Raw genomic sequence first — 19412 nt, 5'->3', positions numbered from 1 at the left:
TGTAGATTTCTTGTTTCATTCTGCCCTTCTGCAACCCATGAGGTCTCCACAGATTTCATATCAATAGGGGGAAACTTGTATTGAGATAAGTTTGGTATTTTCTGCTTGATAATGCAGTGATCATGACAGACAAGTTTGTTTTGAAGACCTATTATCATGAGCAAAAACACTTGTAAATGTTGTACTGCACAGTTGTCTCTCCAATATAAAAACAAAATCAAGAAAGTATATATTAACAACTTTCAATTTAAAAAATAGCCAGACCACAAACAAAACCTAACAAAATCTTGTACAGATTGACACCATACAGATCTGAGGTACAAGGAAGAATTAAACTGGAAAGACAGATGCCAGACATGTTCAATGAAGAGTTAATTCATCAAAAATATGAGCAAATGTCAAGACGATGGGAGAATTAGTTTTGATAACCATGTTTATCTTTTACTCACTTGTATGAAAAGTAATCAGGGACAACTCTGGCCACAGCTATGAGAGGCCCTACAGGATTGGCCACTTCTCTTTGCATTGCTCTCAGAAACACCTCCAGTCCAGTGTAGACAAAGTTTGGATCTCTTGGCAGGACACTTCGTTTACGCATGATTGTCGCGTACAGTCTCTTCCCTGATACTGAGTCGTACTTGTCAGGCTGTGTGCAAGAAGATAAGTGCAAAATGTATCATGTCACAAAATATTGTAATTTACTCACATCTCCTTTGATTTCACCAACAAAATCTTCTTCCACTTTACGCAAAAATGTCTTTAAGAAATGTCGTTTTAGCTAGCATCCAAACCCGCTGGTTGCAATGAAAATTCACTGAAAATCACTAAAAAAGCATACAGTTAATTCAAAGTGTTTTACAGCATATTACTCTTAAACTTACCATCTGATAATCCTTAACAATCTTTTGAAGATCTAATATCGTTGAAAATGCAAGTATAAGACAACAAAGATTTACATCGTGAAAACTGAACCGACCAATTGCCAATGAAAATAGGATTGCATTCACAAACATACACTATAGGAATCCTGGATGATTAACCTTCTCAGGCTTAAACTCCTATACCGGTATATGGGGTAAATCAGGTGTTACCAGAAAGTCAGGGCTATAAGGTTAACCCTTTGAACCCGGCTCGGACAAAAATGTCTGCATGATGTCATATGGTACCATGGGGTCAGGGTGCAAAGGGTTAATATTATCAACTCTTATAGCCCTGACTTTCTGGTAACCATTGGACAAAAACAGTGCATATGATTTACAAGGCTATAGGATGCATGGCTACAGGAATATTTCCAAATTTGCCAGCAAACTTCCACCAATGACTAAGAAAAAGTCCCATTGAATTCTCAGGGAACTTTAATCCCATACAAATCCTATGAAATCTTTTCAAAGGGTGGCCCTTTCCTTGGCAGTGAGTAGTACTGATACAGGTTCATAAAAAATTTATGATTCACAAATTTACGATTTATAGGGCTATAGGATGGCTGCAGGAATATTTCCAAATTTGCCAGCAAACGCCCAACAATGACCAAGATCAGTACAATTGAAGTTCTCAGGGATTTTATTCCTCTACAATTTCCATGAACTATCTTTTCAAAGGGTGGCCTGACCTTGGCAGTGAGTGGGACTGATACTGATCCATACCTGTACTAGTTCAAGATGGTATTGATGAAAAGGAACGAGGTAGTTGACAGGTATTCTGTAGTATGCCAACCTCTCCTTACTTGGGGTGTCAGCAACTTTTAGAATCAAAGCTGAAATGAGAAAAGGATGAATCTGTTATTATTCGCAAAAAAATTTCCAGTCACCTGTTATTGTCTAGATATGATATTCAACAGCATGCTAATGTTAATTATATCATACCAGTATATTGATGGCGCAAATACAGTGATCTGATTGGTCGAGGCGCGAAAAGAACCGTGGTATATTGGCGATATACCACGGCTGGCATACGCGCGTGCTATCAGCTTGAGGAAAAATCCGTTTTTGACGTTCCATGCACAGAATTTCAATATACTGTTATGATATAATAGCAATAAATCACACCCAGCGACGGTATACCACTCGATTTTGACCATTTTACTTCATATATGCACTCGCTATCGCTCGTGCATATATGTCGTGAACTGGTCAAAATCTCGTGGTATACCATCGCTGGGTGTGCTTTATTGCTTAAATAAAACACCGTTAAATGGAAGAGTCTGTGAACTCTGCGATAGCAAATGTGTAGAAGATGAACAGTATTTTGTAATTTCTTGCAAATTTATCTCTGGTGTTGTAAGTGATAAACTACTTGAAAACTACAAATGCTGGATAACACCTTTGTATTCAAAATGAATACTACTTTTTTAATTCATACTTTGCAAGCCTAAATTTGTCTTCCACAGAATTTGTAAATATTGAGACAATTTGATTTCTGTTGATTTGTAATCCCTACCAGAATACGTCTCCTTATGACTGCTATAAACACATTAATGTATTCAAGCTACTATAATTATACCAGGATGTACCGTAGCTTGTATTATCTACAGGATAATATGATGAGAAATGGTGTTCTTACATTCATTTTTGGCTAGATGTTCCTCAACTTCAACTGTCAGGAATTCTTCAAAGGATGGCGAGTGTGTAGGATGCAGAGTTGCATGGGTTGCCGACTGTGCCGGCTTGCCATTCAAATCATCACTATGACTTTTCCTGGAAAGAAGAAAGGCATATTTTTTGGTCATTGTTAACGGTAAAATTGACTGGATATTTCCAGTAATAGACTTGCCAGATGAAAGCTTACTATCTGTAGGCAAAGAATCTTACAGGTTTTTGCGACATTTAATAAGCGTAGTAATAATGCATTTGTCACTGACAACATTACACGTACATCAGCATGTACACAAATCACAAATTGATTTCCTTTGACATTTGTATGTATTTCATCTGAAATTTCTTTTTTACTATACTTCAACTATTATCATACTTCACACTGTGCTGTCACTTTTTATTCCAATTTTCACTTATTCTTACATTGTGTACGCTGTTGTGTGCATGTAGAACTGTTTTTAGAATTTTTCTTTTGACGTATCAGCAGATACAAAGAGGTCGAGTACTGACTCTATGAATCATGAGAAAGTTCTGTCAATTGACAAAGCATAATCCTGGCATGTGTTATTTTAGATGACAACTGAGGTTTTATAATTAGACAGCACCTATAAAATTTTATTGCATATCATGTTTTTAAGACAATCAGTTTTTATGTTGCCAGCAGAATTTTAGTCTAGAGCAAAGATAATCATTTTACTCAAAATGAGTAGTGTTTGTCTCCAACACTGGGATTAATCTATGATTGAATTGGACAAAAATTTAAAAGTTGTTTGTAAAATTTTGAGGTATTGTGAATCAGGGATATGTAAATCACACCTGAACAGGTGTAGACCGTTGCATTAACATGCTGAATGCACAGATATGAATACAGTTCTCTCATGTCTGTTATTTACATAATGTTGTCACATCTGAAGGCTATACATGAGCACATTATCTTACAACAATATTATGGGATTTTTTTTAATTTATTATATTTTGAAGCACTATTTAAAAAGCAAATGAATGTTTTAATGAAACAGTATCCAAAAGTGAAAACATAATTGTTTGAGAATGAAGGGTATACCATGTAATAGAGTTTTAATTTGTGTAACCTGCAGATGAGGTCAGCTTATATTGCACCTGTTTGAAAATATGTAGAATGTATATCCATGTGAAGATTTTTTTCCTTTTTCCTTGTGTAATTCAAACTATGGCCTAAATTCTAACAATGTGATAATAATGACAACAGCAATGCACAAGTTGGTTCAGATCTTGTACTGAAATCACATAGGTCAATGCAAATGCCTTTCAGGAAGCTGGATTTAACAAGGAAGCTTATAATTAAGGTGCCCTTTATCACAAAACACTGAAAAATACATCAGGGTTGGCTACTGATTGCCCTTTTCAATACTGCATCCTAATCAAATAATTTACATGGCGTGACTAAAGCAATCAATCAATATTGGATTTAATTAGTATAATTGCACACAACATGAAGAATTTATAGCTACTGTTGTAGGATAGGCAGGAGCCAATTAGTAAATCAACAGATGCATGTATCGATGCATGGGTTAATTATTGAATCTCCGACATGTTGATGACAATGATAAGTCATTGCAGGTGTGATAAATAAAGGGTGACCCATTTAACTCTTTCATCCCCATTTCAATGTAAATAAGTCAAGCTGCCCTATCTCAAACAATGGGGATGTACTAAGCCTAAAGGGTGGAGGGATATGGTGATGACATATAAATTGACTTCGGTGGTATGTAGATAATTTGAACGGCAGCTACCTCGACAGCAAGTGAATATGGCTGCATCATAAATTTCAGTGCATCTTTTTGTAACATCTTAGTTGATATCTAAATGTATATTTTGATGGCAAAGGTTACTCTTTGATCTGCCAATTACACACACAAAGGGCACAAGCAAGAAACAATCGATAAATTTTGTTCACAAACTTCAATCCATTTCTGGTTAAGAAAAAACACACACCTAAGGTTTTTACAGTGATGGTTGCCTGATTCTAGGCAGTCAACAAGAAGCAGGTACATGGCAGTGCATTACATTCTCTATGAACTACATGTAGTCTTAAAACGCATTAATAATCCCTTGGTTAGTTTACAAGTTAGAGTGTAAGTAACCCATGTACATGTAAATCTTCAGAACTACAAGTCATCGTTGATGACACAGTCCCCACTTGTTAATGGGTACTTTGATTACAGGTCCTCAGAGAGGATAGAGTCCTCTTCATTAGGTCTGTGATAAAAATACTGTGATAAAAATACTTTTGAATAAATTCGCTTGATACATGTCTGAGTTCAGGACATGAAAAATCATAACAAAATGGCCGCACAGCAGCTATATTGAATTGTATCACAAAACAAATTAACGTGCAAATGTATGACCAATCGTATCACAAAACAAATTAACGTGCATATGTATGACATTGGTCAATCTCCTTTTACCAACTTTGAATAAAATCGCTTGATACATGTCTGAGTTATGGTTCTGGACATAAAAAAACGCAATAAAATGGCCACACGGCGGCCATATTGGATCGTATCACAAAACAAATTGATGTGCATAGCTATGACATTGGTCAATGTCCTTGTACCAACTTTGAATAAAATCTGTTGAAACATGCCTGGGTAATGGCTCTGTACATGAAAAAATCGTAATAAAATGGCCGCCTGGCGGCCATATTGGATCGTATCGCAAAACAAATTGACGTGCATATGTATGACATAGGTCAATGTCCTTGTACCAACTTTGAATAAAATCGATTGAGATACGCCTGAGTTATGGCTCTGTACATGAAAAAATCGTAACAAAATGGCCGCACGGCGGCCATATTGGATTGTATCACCAAAAAATTGAAGTGCATATCTATGACATTGGTCAATGTCCTTGTATCAACTTTGAATAAAATCAGTTGAAACATGCCTGAGTTGTTGCTCTGTACATGAAAAAATCGTAATAAAATGGCCGCCTGGCAGCCATATTGGATCGTATCACAAAACAAATCGACGTGCATCTGTATGACATATGAAGTAATCCTTGTACCAAGTTTGAATGAAATCGCTCCAGGCATCTCTGAGATATCTGCGTGAACGGACGGACGCACGGACGGACGCACACACGGACGCACGCACGGACATGACCAAACCTATAAGTCCCCCCGGACGGTGTCCATGGGGACTAATAAAACTTCACAGAGCAAATATCTCTGTTAATATAACTGGTGTTTTATCAATTCAACTTGATCACACATGATTGAAAAGATACCGAAAAGATTTCACAAAAGACTGGTAACTTTAAAGTTGTAATGACTCTACCAGCACTGAAGTCTCTATCACCAAGATTTGGCCAATTAAACCATAGCAATAGAACTTTGTAGTTCTAAATTCTCAGAAAATCCAAGAACGCACAAGAACATCTGTGAGGACAGCAAAAAAGCTGGAATATGCATGTACACTTACCCAACAACATAAGGAATGGGAATCCTACCATCAGGCAATGATGGGAGACTAGCTGCTCCATGTACAATAATTTCAATTTCATCTTTGCCTGGTCTAGATATGTGCATACGACCCAGCGGACCAATGTGTTGCTGAGATCCCTGTGGTTCTGGAGAGTCATCAACCTATTAAAGATGATAGAAATGTCATTCAAGGGTTTGAAAATATCAGAATGATGATCACTGATGCAGGCTAGAACCTACCACTGTATATCCAGTCCTTAGCTTATGCAGAACTGGCTACCTTCTGGGCTAAAAGATGTTAAAATTTATCATTGATATGCAAAAATAATTATATCGATGTGAATTCAATTGCGTTCAGACTTTTGAAAATTATGCATACAAGAAAGATGGAAAAAGAAATCTTTTACCACCTATGCCATGTGATGAAAACAATACAAATCATCATGATCATAAGAGACTATAAGCGGCAACAACATAGTTCAGAAGCTACAGATACATGATTTGGCTGAACTTCTGTTGGCTGGCAGCAGCCAATGTTGTGCACATGCTTTTTTCAGTGATTGAATCTACAAGAGTGATCTGCAGTATTTGATTCCCTGCCCTGTTCTCATATAAAATTTCAGCATCTAAGATCTGCCCCATTCGGCAAAGATCTGCTTTTCACCCTTGCATGTGAGGTCATGGAAGGCACATCAGTGCCAGCATAACTGTAGAATACTCAGTGAATCTATAAACTTATACATCAGCTTATCATGGTGTTTATTCATTCTTCAACAGTCAGTGTGCCAAATGCTGTGATATTTCACTGAAGAGTGAACTATCACAACAGGTGATTGCCACAAGCTTCTAAAGACTATAGTATTCACTTCTAAGCTACTACTAGAGCACCCTACCCCTTCCACAGCTGCCCCCTCACTGAACTATGCTTCAAAGAAGTCACATGAAAGATGTACACACAAAATAATTGTGATATGATAATCGAGAAATATTTTTTTTATCACAGATGGTCTAACAATATACGTGTACAACCAGTACTGCATCAAATGATGAAAATTGATATGCCTGTGGGTGTAATTATCTGTATTAAGAGGAACACCTAATAGACCTAATTATAATTCATTATTAATGGCAAAGTTGACTACGCTATGCTATGCTGCGTATGCATTACGTATCGTTAAGTGTTGATCAAATGAACACATCTGCTTTGAATTTACATGATTGTTTTCTGTCCAGGAAAAGCTTTGCAAGCTAATGAAACAGTTCTGGGGCACTTTAAGTTACAGAAGCATAATACATTGTCCACTGATGAAAAACTCACTCATCAGTGCTGGCAAATGTACAGCGTTTAGAAGTTGGATACATAATTGTATGACGTATCCACCACTTGAAATGTTTGTCCCTTAATGAAATTTTAATATTAATTAAAGCTGCAAGCAGCGTTGGCGGGGCCCAAGCGATAACATGGTTTCCAGTTCGTGCAGTGATTTTATTATGTGCAAAATTTCAGCTTGAAAACAGTCAAGTCCTTGTAAAGAAGAATTTGAACATCATCTCATATTTACTGTCTGTTTCAATCGTAATCGTATGTTTTATGCAAAATACAATATGGCGGCAAACCACGTCACCGATCAAATTGCCTTTCACAAACTTGAAAGAGCTCTCACTAAGAATGACAAAAGTGGAATTTCATTGCCATCAGTGTTGTGGTTCTGGAGAATAAGATTTTAGAGATAAATTGCGATTTTCGCAAAATCAAATGTGGAGTCTGAAACTGAGCACGGTGAGCTACCAAAAATGTCTTTCAAAAGTACAAGACATATATGAATTAGATGCTACTCAAAATTGACAATACTGGAAGGCTGAAATATTGCATCAAATCAATGTATTCATCTCTGAAATTTTGAGTGTAATAATTGCAAATTTTGTTGTAATTCCATTTAGTCATATATTTTTTCATTCATCTTTAGTGTTCAAAGTTTTACTTTTGTATAATTTTATGACAAGAATGTGAAAATTTAGAAAATCAAGCATGGTGACTCCATCTTTTGTTTGTAATATTTGATTATTCTCATATGCCAGAATTCAAAAATTTTTCCATGTGTTCTTCCTTGTATTGCTTTCTGGCCTGATCTTGTTTAGGTATAATGTTTCACTGTCATGAGCGTCATTTGACACACACTATTCTTCAACTACCATGTACATCAGAGTCAGAGCTCACTCTGTCACTGCTCACGTATGCAGTAACAGTGACACTACTGTACCAGTAACAGGGCAGTATCTGATAGTGACAGTTGCCCATAGGCAGTAGCGGTATTATCTTTGATAATTTTGACAATATTTATGTTCAGTTTATACAACTGCGTTCGTGTTCTACTCTCTACAGCATGTTGAACTGTCCAGTATTCAGCTTGCTCACAGCCAGTGTATGTGTACCATGCACCAATGCTGACAACTGACTGTCAGTCTGGACTCTAATTAAACTATCACCTAATACATATTTATATATACTGGCTTTGTCGAGAAACTGAACATTGTGTGTTTGAGCATGCTGTAGGGAGACAGCAAGAAACTGTAGTTGATATATTGGATAGAAATATTGCAAAAATCATCAACGGTTGGAGCTTGTGCCCTGTTACTAGGCTCAAGTCTGATTTTTATACGACAAATCACAAATGTTTAGATTTTTTTCGAGATAAAAGTCATGGAATGTGACAAAATGGTTGTAGATTCTGTTAAATTATTACTAACATTACAACATTTGAATGACATAAAAATGGTATTCATTGTTCATTTAATTACCTACAAAAACTTGGAATCGGAAAATGTAAAACATAAAAGGAAACCAAAACATTTTCAAGTGCCCCCTACAGGTGGGGCAATATTTCAAGTTCCCTCTCTACTACCCTCAAATTTTCGAATCACCGTTCCTGAATTTCTCCAGCCCCCCTAACCGTTTTTTTTTTTTTTGTGAACGCAGCCTTGGTAACAAACCTGCAATCGCTATCAGTGCTGTACTGTACATGTCGCGCTTTAACAGCACGAAACCTGCTTCATCACACCAGTTTTTCAAACGAACTAGATATCCATTTTCATACCAGTTCAAAAGTAAAATACTCATAGACTTGAGATATTTGTGCATGTTAGACTTTCGATACATTCGCTTTACGCTTGAATTTAGCATGGAGCTTTGGTAGCTCCATGAATTTTAGCAAGCGATGCTCGGACAGCGCGCACAACGTATCGATGACACTTGGGTCAGGGGTCATCACAAAAAAAAATCAGTGCGTATTCACGGCCAGCTTGAATCATGCCACGGATCGCGGAAATCATGGATCATAAATCCAAATGTTCATGTCTATTACTTAAACAGAACCCTAAAATATGAAATACATAATGTTTTGATATTGAGAACCATCTTTTGTTTCACTGACGATCAAGTTTAATGCTCAAATATCGCGACAAGAATTGCGCATTTGCACGATATGAATGCGGAAGTACGTTGACTCGGCAGACGAGCGAGCGCCTTGTCTGAAAATCTGTTTCCGATATCACGTCACAATACACTGAAAAATCTCGCGAATTCATCTCTACGGAAGCCAATCAACACAAGTTCCTAACGTCAGTAAAGATATTGTCTTGTTGCCAGCAATACACCACCAACATTTTCGCCGTTCAGGAGTGCCTTACTCGCTCTACTTTGTAAAATAAGTCGTATGCTTTTGCCGTTACCTAAATTTCCAAATTCACGGTAGACTCAATAGTAGTTGGAGATTTTGTTCAATATATCGCGCGTGGTGGAAACCGCAATTATCCATAATCACACAGTCACCTACAGCCAAACACCCTTTTATTAAAAGTGTATAACTAAATGGTATTATGTCAGGATTTTATTCGCCAAGTTTGGTCAAAATGACACCATTCAAAGCGACAGGAAGAAAGTTAGAAAATTATGTAGTGATATAATTTCATTAAAGCTCCATGCTAAATTCAAGCGTAAAGCGAATGTATCGAAAGTCTAACATGCACAAATATCTCAAGTCTATGAGTATTTTACTTTTGAACTGGTATGAAAATGGAGCTGCCTTCTAGCTGCATCGTAAACTGTGATTTGTGAATGCTTTAGTGGGGTGAAGGCGATGTGAGACACCTGAGTGTGGTGAACGCGATAGCGGGCGGGATGAGCGCTACACAAAGGAGTTTATCCCGGAATCCCGAGGACACCGCGACATTGCACTTTTTATATGATATCCAATATTTACGGCTACTAGATTATACAATATCGAAGTTAGATTGGCTCGGCTAGATCTATAGGGTGGTGAAATATCCGATATATATCGGATATTTACCCGTAATTTGACAGAATTCAGTATCGCCTAGTATCAAGGTTAGAGTCAGTCCCTGGAATCATGGATGTAAAAATAGCATGCTGGAATTAGTCGGCTTTTACCAGAACAGTAAGGCGGTGAAATTTCCGATATATATCGGATATTTACCCGCGATTTGACAAAATCTAGTATCGTTTAGTATCGAAATTACAGTCAGTCCATGAAGTCGGTTTTATGAAAACATGTACATGTAAGGTGGTGAAATGTCCGATATATATCGAATCCCCGACTGAAACTAACTCACTACTGCACAGACTCAGATAACGCATTCCATTGCTAGGAAACCTGGCCTGCGCTGCCTAATTCCAAATAGGTTCGTATGGATATAGGAGAGACACCAAAGAAACTACGATTTTAAAAATTATTTTAATTTTTAACATTTCACCGACTTCAATCAACTCTAGGCGCATCGTACCGTGCATTTGTAATGCATTTGCATTGTTTGGATGTCTCGAAACTACCGAAAGCGTACAATGACTGGACTATAAAAACGGGGGGATCTTGAAACTTTTTCGCGCATGCTCATTTAAGCTTTTGTCAAATTCCAACGCTATCAACTCACTATGTTGGTTGCATGCCAAAGAAGTCTGCCGTCAGTCATCGGCCGACGTACGACAAAGCAACAAATTATTTTGTTCAAAGAGTAGACAATTAAATGACAAAACATGTCGATAATATGGCTGATATAAGGATTATTTTTGATTCATTAGTAACAGTGATGGAACCGGCATAATTTACGATGGTGGACATGGTTTTCTCTCGCCTGCGCGATTGCGCAAATCGCGCATTTCCGAGCCATTGTCTGCCCTGGTAAAGTTACTGACAGCGCGGAAGTCGCGCACAAAACAAAGCAGGCAAAGACGCCGAAGGAAGTGGATGTTTACTGAGTGTTTCCACTATAATAAGTTGTGCAAACAAACATAAGATGCCAGGTCGCACCTATTTAGACCTAGAACTATGGCAAGAGCGTCCAACTTCTCCGATATTGGATAAACCGCGATTCGACAGAATCTAGTATCGTTCGGTATCTGAAGTTAGAGTCAGTCCTTGAAAGTCGGGTTTGACCAGAAATGCAAGGTCACGATATATATCGGATATTTAACTGGGATTTGACAGAATCTAGTATCGTCTAGTATCGATATTTGAGTCCCCAAATCGCCAATAAATATCTAGTAAATATCGGCGACTTCACAGACCGTGCGTGCCGAGGCACAGGGCAAGTCATTCTAGTATTGTGTACTATCGATATCAGAGTCCCCAAATTGCCGATAAACATCCAATTAAATATCGACGATTTCACAGATCTGGCGTACCGAAGCACAGGACAAGTCATTCTACTATTGTCCAGTATCGATATCAGAGTCCCCAAATCCCTGATAAATATCGGGTAAATTTCGGCGATCTCTTAGACCGGGCATGCAACTGCACAAAGCAATTACAGTGAAATTCGATCAAGCTGCAGACTTCATTTAACAAGGTGCTGTTTCAATAGATATGTATCAGCGATTTTTACGACATTAACGGCTGGACTTGATGTGGTCTTGTTTACATTTTTAATCAGCTACATGCTCTCAGTTACACAACACACCAGGGCCACTCCATGCATGTCAGATAGAGAAACATAAACAAATCACCACACCTTGCAATGTCATGTATCTGTCTTTTTTATCATGATGAACAAGTGAGCGTGCATTCAGACACCTACATATAAAAATACCCGAATAGCTTCATTTATGGTCCTTGACACTCACATATCAGCTGTGCATAGACTCCAGTAATTGTGCCATTCAGTCGATCACACCGGTCGGCCACCCCTTAAAGCTAGTGGCACACTCCTCTAAGTACTTCCGTCGCAGTATACTCGACAACGTCACCTGGCGTACAAAAGCTGGTCGCAAAAGTTGCCTTACACAAGGGGCCGAGATTAGGGTTCGTGTGACTGCTAGCTGAATTTGACAGCGGGCATTGCAATCTGTCGTGCCGTCTTTGACTTTCAAGTGTACAATAAAACATACATCACTGATCGATCTTCTGACTGACGAGGTTTTAAACTGCAGCCTTATGAACATTGGGGCGACTTACCGATCCAAATGCCTTCGCAAACTTGAAAGTGCTCGCACTATGAAAGATATGAGTAAAATTCAGTTGAATGTGTGTATTGGTTCTGGAGAAGAAGATTTTTAAGATTAAATTGTGATTTAAACAAAATCCAATATGGCGGCCAAATTACGTGACTGATCAAAATGCCTTTCGCAAACTTAAAGGACTACCACTAGGGAAAATAAGTGTAAAATTTTAGTTCAATCAGTGTATTTGTTCTGGAGGAGAAGATTTTTAAAGATTAAATTACGATTTTTCACAAAATCCAATATGGCGGCGAAACCATGAGACCGATCCAAATGCCTTTCACACTTGAAAGAGATCACACTATCGATGATAGATGTAGAAGCTTTTTGCAAACTTGAAAGATATCAATGTAAGGGTGACATGAGTAAAATTTCATATTAATCAGTGTTTTGGTTCTGGAGAAGAAGATTTTTAAAGATTAAATTACGATTTTTTGCAAAATTCAATATGGCGGCCAAACCACATGACCAATCCAAACGCCTTTTGCAAACTTGAAAGAGATACACTTTAGATGATAGATGTAAAATTTTAGTTCAATCGGTGTGTTAGTTCTGGAGAAGAAGATTTTAAAGATTAAATTGTGATTCACAAAATCCAATATGGCGGCCAAACCACGTGACCGATCGAAATGCCTTTTGCAAACTTGAAAGAGATCACTGTAAGCATGACATGAGTAAAATTCCAGCTTAATCAGTGTTTTGGTTCTGGAGAAGAAGATTTTTAAAGATTAAATTACGATTTTTTGCGCAATCCAATATGGCGGCCAAACCACGTGACCAATCGAAACGCTTTTCGCAAACTTGAAATAGATCACACTGTAGATGACATTTATTAAATTTTAGTTCAATTGGTGAATCTGTTCTGGAGAAGAAGATTTTTAAAGATTAAATTATGATTTCAAAAAATCCAATATGGCGGCCAAACCACGTGACCAATCGAAATGTCTTTTGCAAACTTTAAAGAGATCACTGTAAGGATGACATGAGTAAAATTTGAGCTTAATCGATGTTTCGGTTCTGGAGAAGAAGATTTTTAAAGATTAAGTGACTATTTTAGAAAATCCAATATGGCGGCCAAGGTCACGTGACCGCATGCGATTTTATTTGCAAATTCTAAAGACCTTAGGTCATGCTTACTATACAAAAAATTTCAAATCGACTAGACCCCTAGGTCTTCTGGACAAGCCATTTTTAGGTTTTTGGAAAATCCAATATGGCCGCCAGGTCACGTGACCAATCAAAATTTCAAGGGTCAGGTGCACGAGTACTAATTGATACCTACTAGCCCTGCAAATTTGAGAAGTTTTCGTTCAGCCGTTTAAGAGATCTAGGTCGACAAAGAATCGGCAGAAGAAGAAGAAAAAGAGGAAGAAGAGGAAGTAGTAGAACTTGAGCATAACAATAGGTTCCCAGGCCGTTCCGGCTTGGGCCCCTAATAATACCTTGTTACAGTAAATGAAAAACTCACTCATCGTGCTGACAAATGTACAGCGTTAGAAGTTGGAGTGTAATTGTATGACATGTCCACATACTTGAAATGTTTGTTTTTTAATTAAATTTTAATATTTGATCGTATCAATAACAGATGAGTGTTTTGGAGACAACTCAAGAGACTCTGTGACACTTGCAACATAATTTTTTTGCAAATATTTATCATTTGCAATGTTTGTGAGTGTGATGATAGATTGATGAGTGGGAAAAAATGGGTAAAAAGGTAGACATGTTAACACTCAGAATATAAATGACTGTACATTTATATAGTTCTTCTGGGTTTTTTTTTAAATTTAAAACAGTAATACTTGATAATTACTACCAGTAGATTGTATGTGATCATTCAGGTTGACATAGTGCAATAAATAGTTTAACTTAAGCTCTGCTGTTCAACATTGCAAATCAATTATTTATTGTCAAATTATTAAATTTCAACAATTTTTCTTGGGTAAATTACGATAATTGTTCGAATAATGTAAATGATGGATGATACATTATGCTGCTCAGATGCAATATTTATGAGCAAAATATGGCCATGATGATGTTTCCACTGTAAATTTACCTGGTGTGTGGTACATGGCCTAGAATTTTTATCCTCCTCATAAAGGGATCAAACAATTCTTCTCCATGAAAACAAAATAAAAATTGCTGTATATGAACTGCCCCTAGTGCAAGTGACATTACTGCATCTTATAACATGTACTGTGAAAAAGTCTTCCATTTTCACATTTTAACCATATTTGTAAACTCATTGGTGAAAAAAAGCGTCAAAAGGCTATATTAATGTAACCCCCGGTTACAAGTAAGTCACGTGATTTGATCTCCATCCAATCTGACAGTTAAGTAATCAGATGGAATTCCTTGTGCCGTGATCTCCCACAATGCACTGCAAGCGACAGATACTGCTGGATGGAGTGGTGTGTTGTGCAAGTAGAGACTCGGTCTACGGGAATTAGTTCTTCTTGCCACTAGCCAAGACACGTTGGTTGGTCTTTTTGCATGGCTTATGAACTTCTAGTTTCCTGACATCCAACCCATTGACGGAAGCGTTGGACTGCTATTGAGTTAATCCCAAAGGAGAACTGTCTGGAGGACGTTTGTGTGAATCAGTTTCCCACCCGAACTGGAAGAGGTTACGACACGGACTTTGTAACCGTAAGCAACAGGATCGACGTGGACTCTGAAACCTGAACAATTCTGGAGAGTGTCTATTGAGTGAACATTGTAATTGATACGACTTGGATAGGGCGTGTCTAGCAGTTTCTGTCTGTTTAAAACAGTATTGCCCGGCTAATATTGTAGACTTTTTTATCATCATTATTGTGTAGTGAAATACACCTCAACATAAAAACTATGCAACTCAATTGTGCGATAAATCATCGTTTTCCTTCGTGGGTTGATTGGATAATATGAACTTGGGTCCAGTTTTAGTTGACTGAGTTTAACTACCTGGGTTACATTAATAATACTTGAAGAAATACATAACATAATAGATATGATGGCCCACAAGATATGGAGAAAAAAATAACACAATACATTCTAGGGTCTAATTTTCATTGATTTAAGGTTACAGTATTATACATGTAACTAGGCTTTCTCCACTGGTTGAAGCAAAATATTATAGTGATAGTGTATCGTTGATTTTCTAAGAAGTTCATTACTCTGCATGTGCATGCCTGAGATATAAAGAGCTACACTTTCTTTCCTCCTGTTGCTTTATTGAAAGATGTAATTATTGCAATTCCCACACTGTTTCAATTTCTGAGACGGAACAGATATTTACTTATTTTGCAAAATTCAACAACAGTAATGATTTGGATTTATACACATTTCATTTTGTACAACATTATTAAATTTGATATGTAATATTCCATGCCTACAGCCGATAATGTTGACATCAATGTTCAACGTAAATTCTGGAAGGACAATGCATCATAAGAGTAAACACAAAGCGCCTGAAGGTATGAAAAGTGAGTCACTCTGAGATTACTATTGAATCAAACACTGCAAGCAGTATCACTTTACCTTTGCAAAGGCTTGGTTTCCATAGTGACATCCAGAAAAAGACACAACCACTTTCAATTTTAAGTGGGGAAATGCAAAACTGGGAATTGTGTTTCACTTACAGCATTTCAAACTCTGATGTTGCAAAGAAAAGTCTTATTGAAATGTTTACATTAAACTCTGCCCTACTAAAGTAGAACAGCATACACATGCAGATTAAACTGCCAGTCTTACTCTTGCTGAACCATTAGCAATGCAGACAATGGCTTAACTGGTATCACACGTCTTAAATTTTCTATGAAACAGTGAAAGCAAAAAATCTGTAAATACACATGTTCATTACACCAGCTAAGCATATGATAATTAGGTATTAAAATATAATGTATGAGAGATCTCTAAGATATAAGGTTTTAAATTCGCAACTAAAATTTTTAAAGAGATTTTGTCTACATGGAAATTTTGGTTTTACTTTAAACCCGCGTTCGGACTTGATCCAAAAATCTAGCAACATATTTACATCAGGATTGTGATTTCAAAGGACAACAAAAGACAGAAACACCTCACGACATAATTTAAAACCTTAGTTAATCCCTACCCCTGGACTTTTCATGCTGGGGTTTAAGCTTTAAGGAAAGGCAAACATAAATTAAAGTATTGAATCGAAAGTTTGTTGTTTATATTTGAATGCTTTCTTCAGTGCTTATATCACTACAAAATGGGGATATTATGGTTGCTCCACAGCCGGCCTGATCATGGGATCATAAGTGACAGACTTACATATACCATTTATTTGAATTCAAACGTGACAGGAAAATAGCACTATAAGTTCTGGGTCCAAATCAAAGGTGAGCGTCATTTGGAACATCTATGGATTATATTATTCATTGACATAAAAGAGAAATTTGAAATATCACTATAACCATTGATATCAGGTGTATATTGGATGTGAGCAAAGTTTACAATTATCAGCACTAAGGCACTTGGATCATAGGGTAAGGACTTACCCAGCAACAAATAACTGGGAGGATTATCAGTGTTGTTATGATTTGCGTAGCAGCCACATGGGCATTCAACAACATGGTACTGTTGCCACGGCTACTGTCAATGATTCACTCAAACACAGGATGCCGGATCCATAGATTGTCTTTGGTAATAAATTTGCCATTCAAATATCACAACCTCATGTACATATCATTAACAGAAGGGCAACAGCTGTAATTTTTGATAACCTTTTCATAATTTTTATCATTTTTCTTCCTCCTCTACCTGCAATGTCTTGACATCCAAGCATTAGCTATGCTAACACCATATATTGTGTACAATACACAATGTTATTGTTGACAAATGACAGTTATTTGAATATCACAGCCGCCATTACAAATGCTGTTACCTAAGCTCTTCAGCATGATTTTAGGAATAAACGGAGAAACAGTAATTTAAAAGCAAGATGAATTTCATCCTGTGAAATGCGTTATAAGTTACAGCTACATTGTGTATTGTCAAGTTTTGAATATCACCATACCTTATGGCCACACCACACTACAGCATAATCTGCATGGCCATTATTTGATGGGAAAGTTGTTTAAATTCCAATATTCATGCTCCCGCTAAAATATTTAAAGATACAATATTTCGCCAAATATGCCTACGTTTGAACGGTAAATTGTAATCTGATGACAAACAGTGCCAATCATATCATACTATATGGGGTGTCATCTTTGTTCTTTAATGTAATTTTGTCTTGTTGTTGTTGTTGTTTTCCTTCAGGACTAATCTTCTGATTATTTTCTCCACAGTGAAAAAATAGCGATTTTAAGAAAAACAAAAGAAACTTGACTTCAGCTTTTTTACTGATAGATACCCTTTCAATTTTTCTCAATAATCTTAATCTATTCTGAGAGACCATTTTATACTCGTTGGTTTTTAAGGAAAATTATTGAAAAATGCATGCAATCTAAAAACTTGTATGGTCTTTTCAACACAAAATTAATATTTAAAAGAAATGATCTCAAAAATTAAATACAGCAATAGTTATATTTTTCCATGTTACATAACAAGAGTTGACAACATGTACTAATAATGGAACATAATCTCTTCCTGTTGATTCTGTACTGTAATTATACTCTACTAAAACATTATTACATGTATATATTTATAATCTGTTTAGCGTCTGAGTCAATAAATATTTCAGGTATATTTTAATTGTACCTGAAAGGTACATAAGGTCTGTACTGGATATGTTAGAAATATTTTTACACCTAGAACTAAACATGTGTGAAAATATTTGTACACCACGACAATGAGTGAGGGACAAAGGTCAATTCTTTAAAACATACATAACATGGCAGTAAGACACAACTTGGTGCAGGTATTCAATGTTACAAAGACAGGTAACACGTACTGTCAATAGTATTTTACCAAATTTAGCTTTCATGATATATTTTGACTGGTCACCACTGATAAGATGACCTCAGGTTTGAATTCTCACACATGGCGATTGTTGTGATAGCATAGCAAGACAAACCTCATCATCTGCTTGTCCTTGGGGTACTTGTGGTTCTGATCCCACTCTAGAAGTGCGTGATAAAGGTTGGCTCTTTTGAGTCGGAGGCCGGGATCTCGCCCTGTCTCTAGATCCCGGCTGGGAAGCAGCTTCCTGATTATCAGGAACAGCTGTCGGTTCAGGTGCTGGTGTTGTCTGCTTGCCTCCCATGTCAGACTTGGCTTGTGAAACTGAAGACTTGGATCTGTCTTGTGGCTGTAACCCTGCCTTGCTGGCCTGACTTGGCGGCCGCGAACCGGCCTTTGATTGCGGCTCCCCCTGCGCTGAAGGTTTATCCCCACCTGAATCCATCCTAAACAGATAGTATTAAGTGTTGGCTCTTCTTTTGAATCCCTAGTTATGATAAGGCTTCATGTTTTGATGGGCAAAACACTATACGAGTTGTCTGCATACAGCGCAGTGGAGTAAATCATTGTCAACACATATCTCATTTCAAATGCCTGAGAATCAAAGCTCACAGTTTTGTTGACACATGTCTTGGTCACTGAGTTGCACTCAAAGCAACCATACAAAACACATTCCGTACACTGGTGACTGTGTCACCTTTCACGTACGTGTGTGGCAGCTAGCTCTCGTTCACCACAACAGAGTCTCATTCGATGTCGGGCAGTCACATATCTGCATATCCTGATGTAACGTCATCACAACACAGAATTCAGTAAACACCCATTTCAAAGGATTTACCAAAACACAAAAGGTAAGTGACAGAGAACAACTGAAGGGCTACCTCGTTATGTGTGCGCACTGACCTTTATATGGACAGACAGGTTGATCAAGACAACAGGTGTG

The 19412-nt window shown here is 37.3% G+C and overlaps 1 protein-coding gene across 3 annotated transcripts in view; it reads right to left on the bottom strand.

Moving 5' to 3' along the window:
• Window positions 1–19412, bottom strand: part of LOC139151665 (coiled-coil domain-containing protein 33-like) — a 50096-nt gene that overhangs the window by 21400 nt on the left and 9284 nt on the right. For 2 of the 3 annotated variants that reach the window (XM_070724607.1, XM_070724608.1), the window contains exons 4-7: window positions 6053–6216; window positions 2560–2693; window positions 1644–1753; window positions 450–646 (exon numbers count right to left, since the gene is read on the bottom strand). In XM_070724607.1, the coding sequence (XP_070580708.1) occupies window positions 450–646; window positions 1644–1753; window positions 2560–2693; window positions 6053–6216 (605 nt within the window). Of the gene's footprint in view, window positions 1–449; window positions 647–1643; window positions 1754–2559; window positions 2694–6052; window positions 6217–18584; window positions 19210–19412 lie in introns of those variants that run through there. The other variant, XM_070724609.1, reaches the window with a different exon arrangement.

This window comes from Ptychodera flava, chromosome 15, assembly GCF_041260155.1.
Source record: "Ptychodera flava strain L36383 chromosome 15, AS_Pfla_20210202, whole genome shotgun sequence".
In the NCBI taxonomy this organism is placed as follows: Eukaryota; Metazoa; Hemichordata; class Enteropneusta; family Ptychoderidae; genus Ptychodera; species Ptychodera flava.
This window is presented reverse-complemented; position numbering and strand designations above follow the sequence as displayed.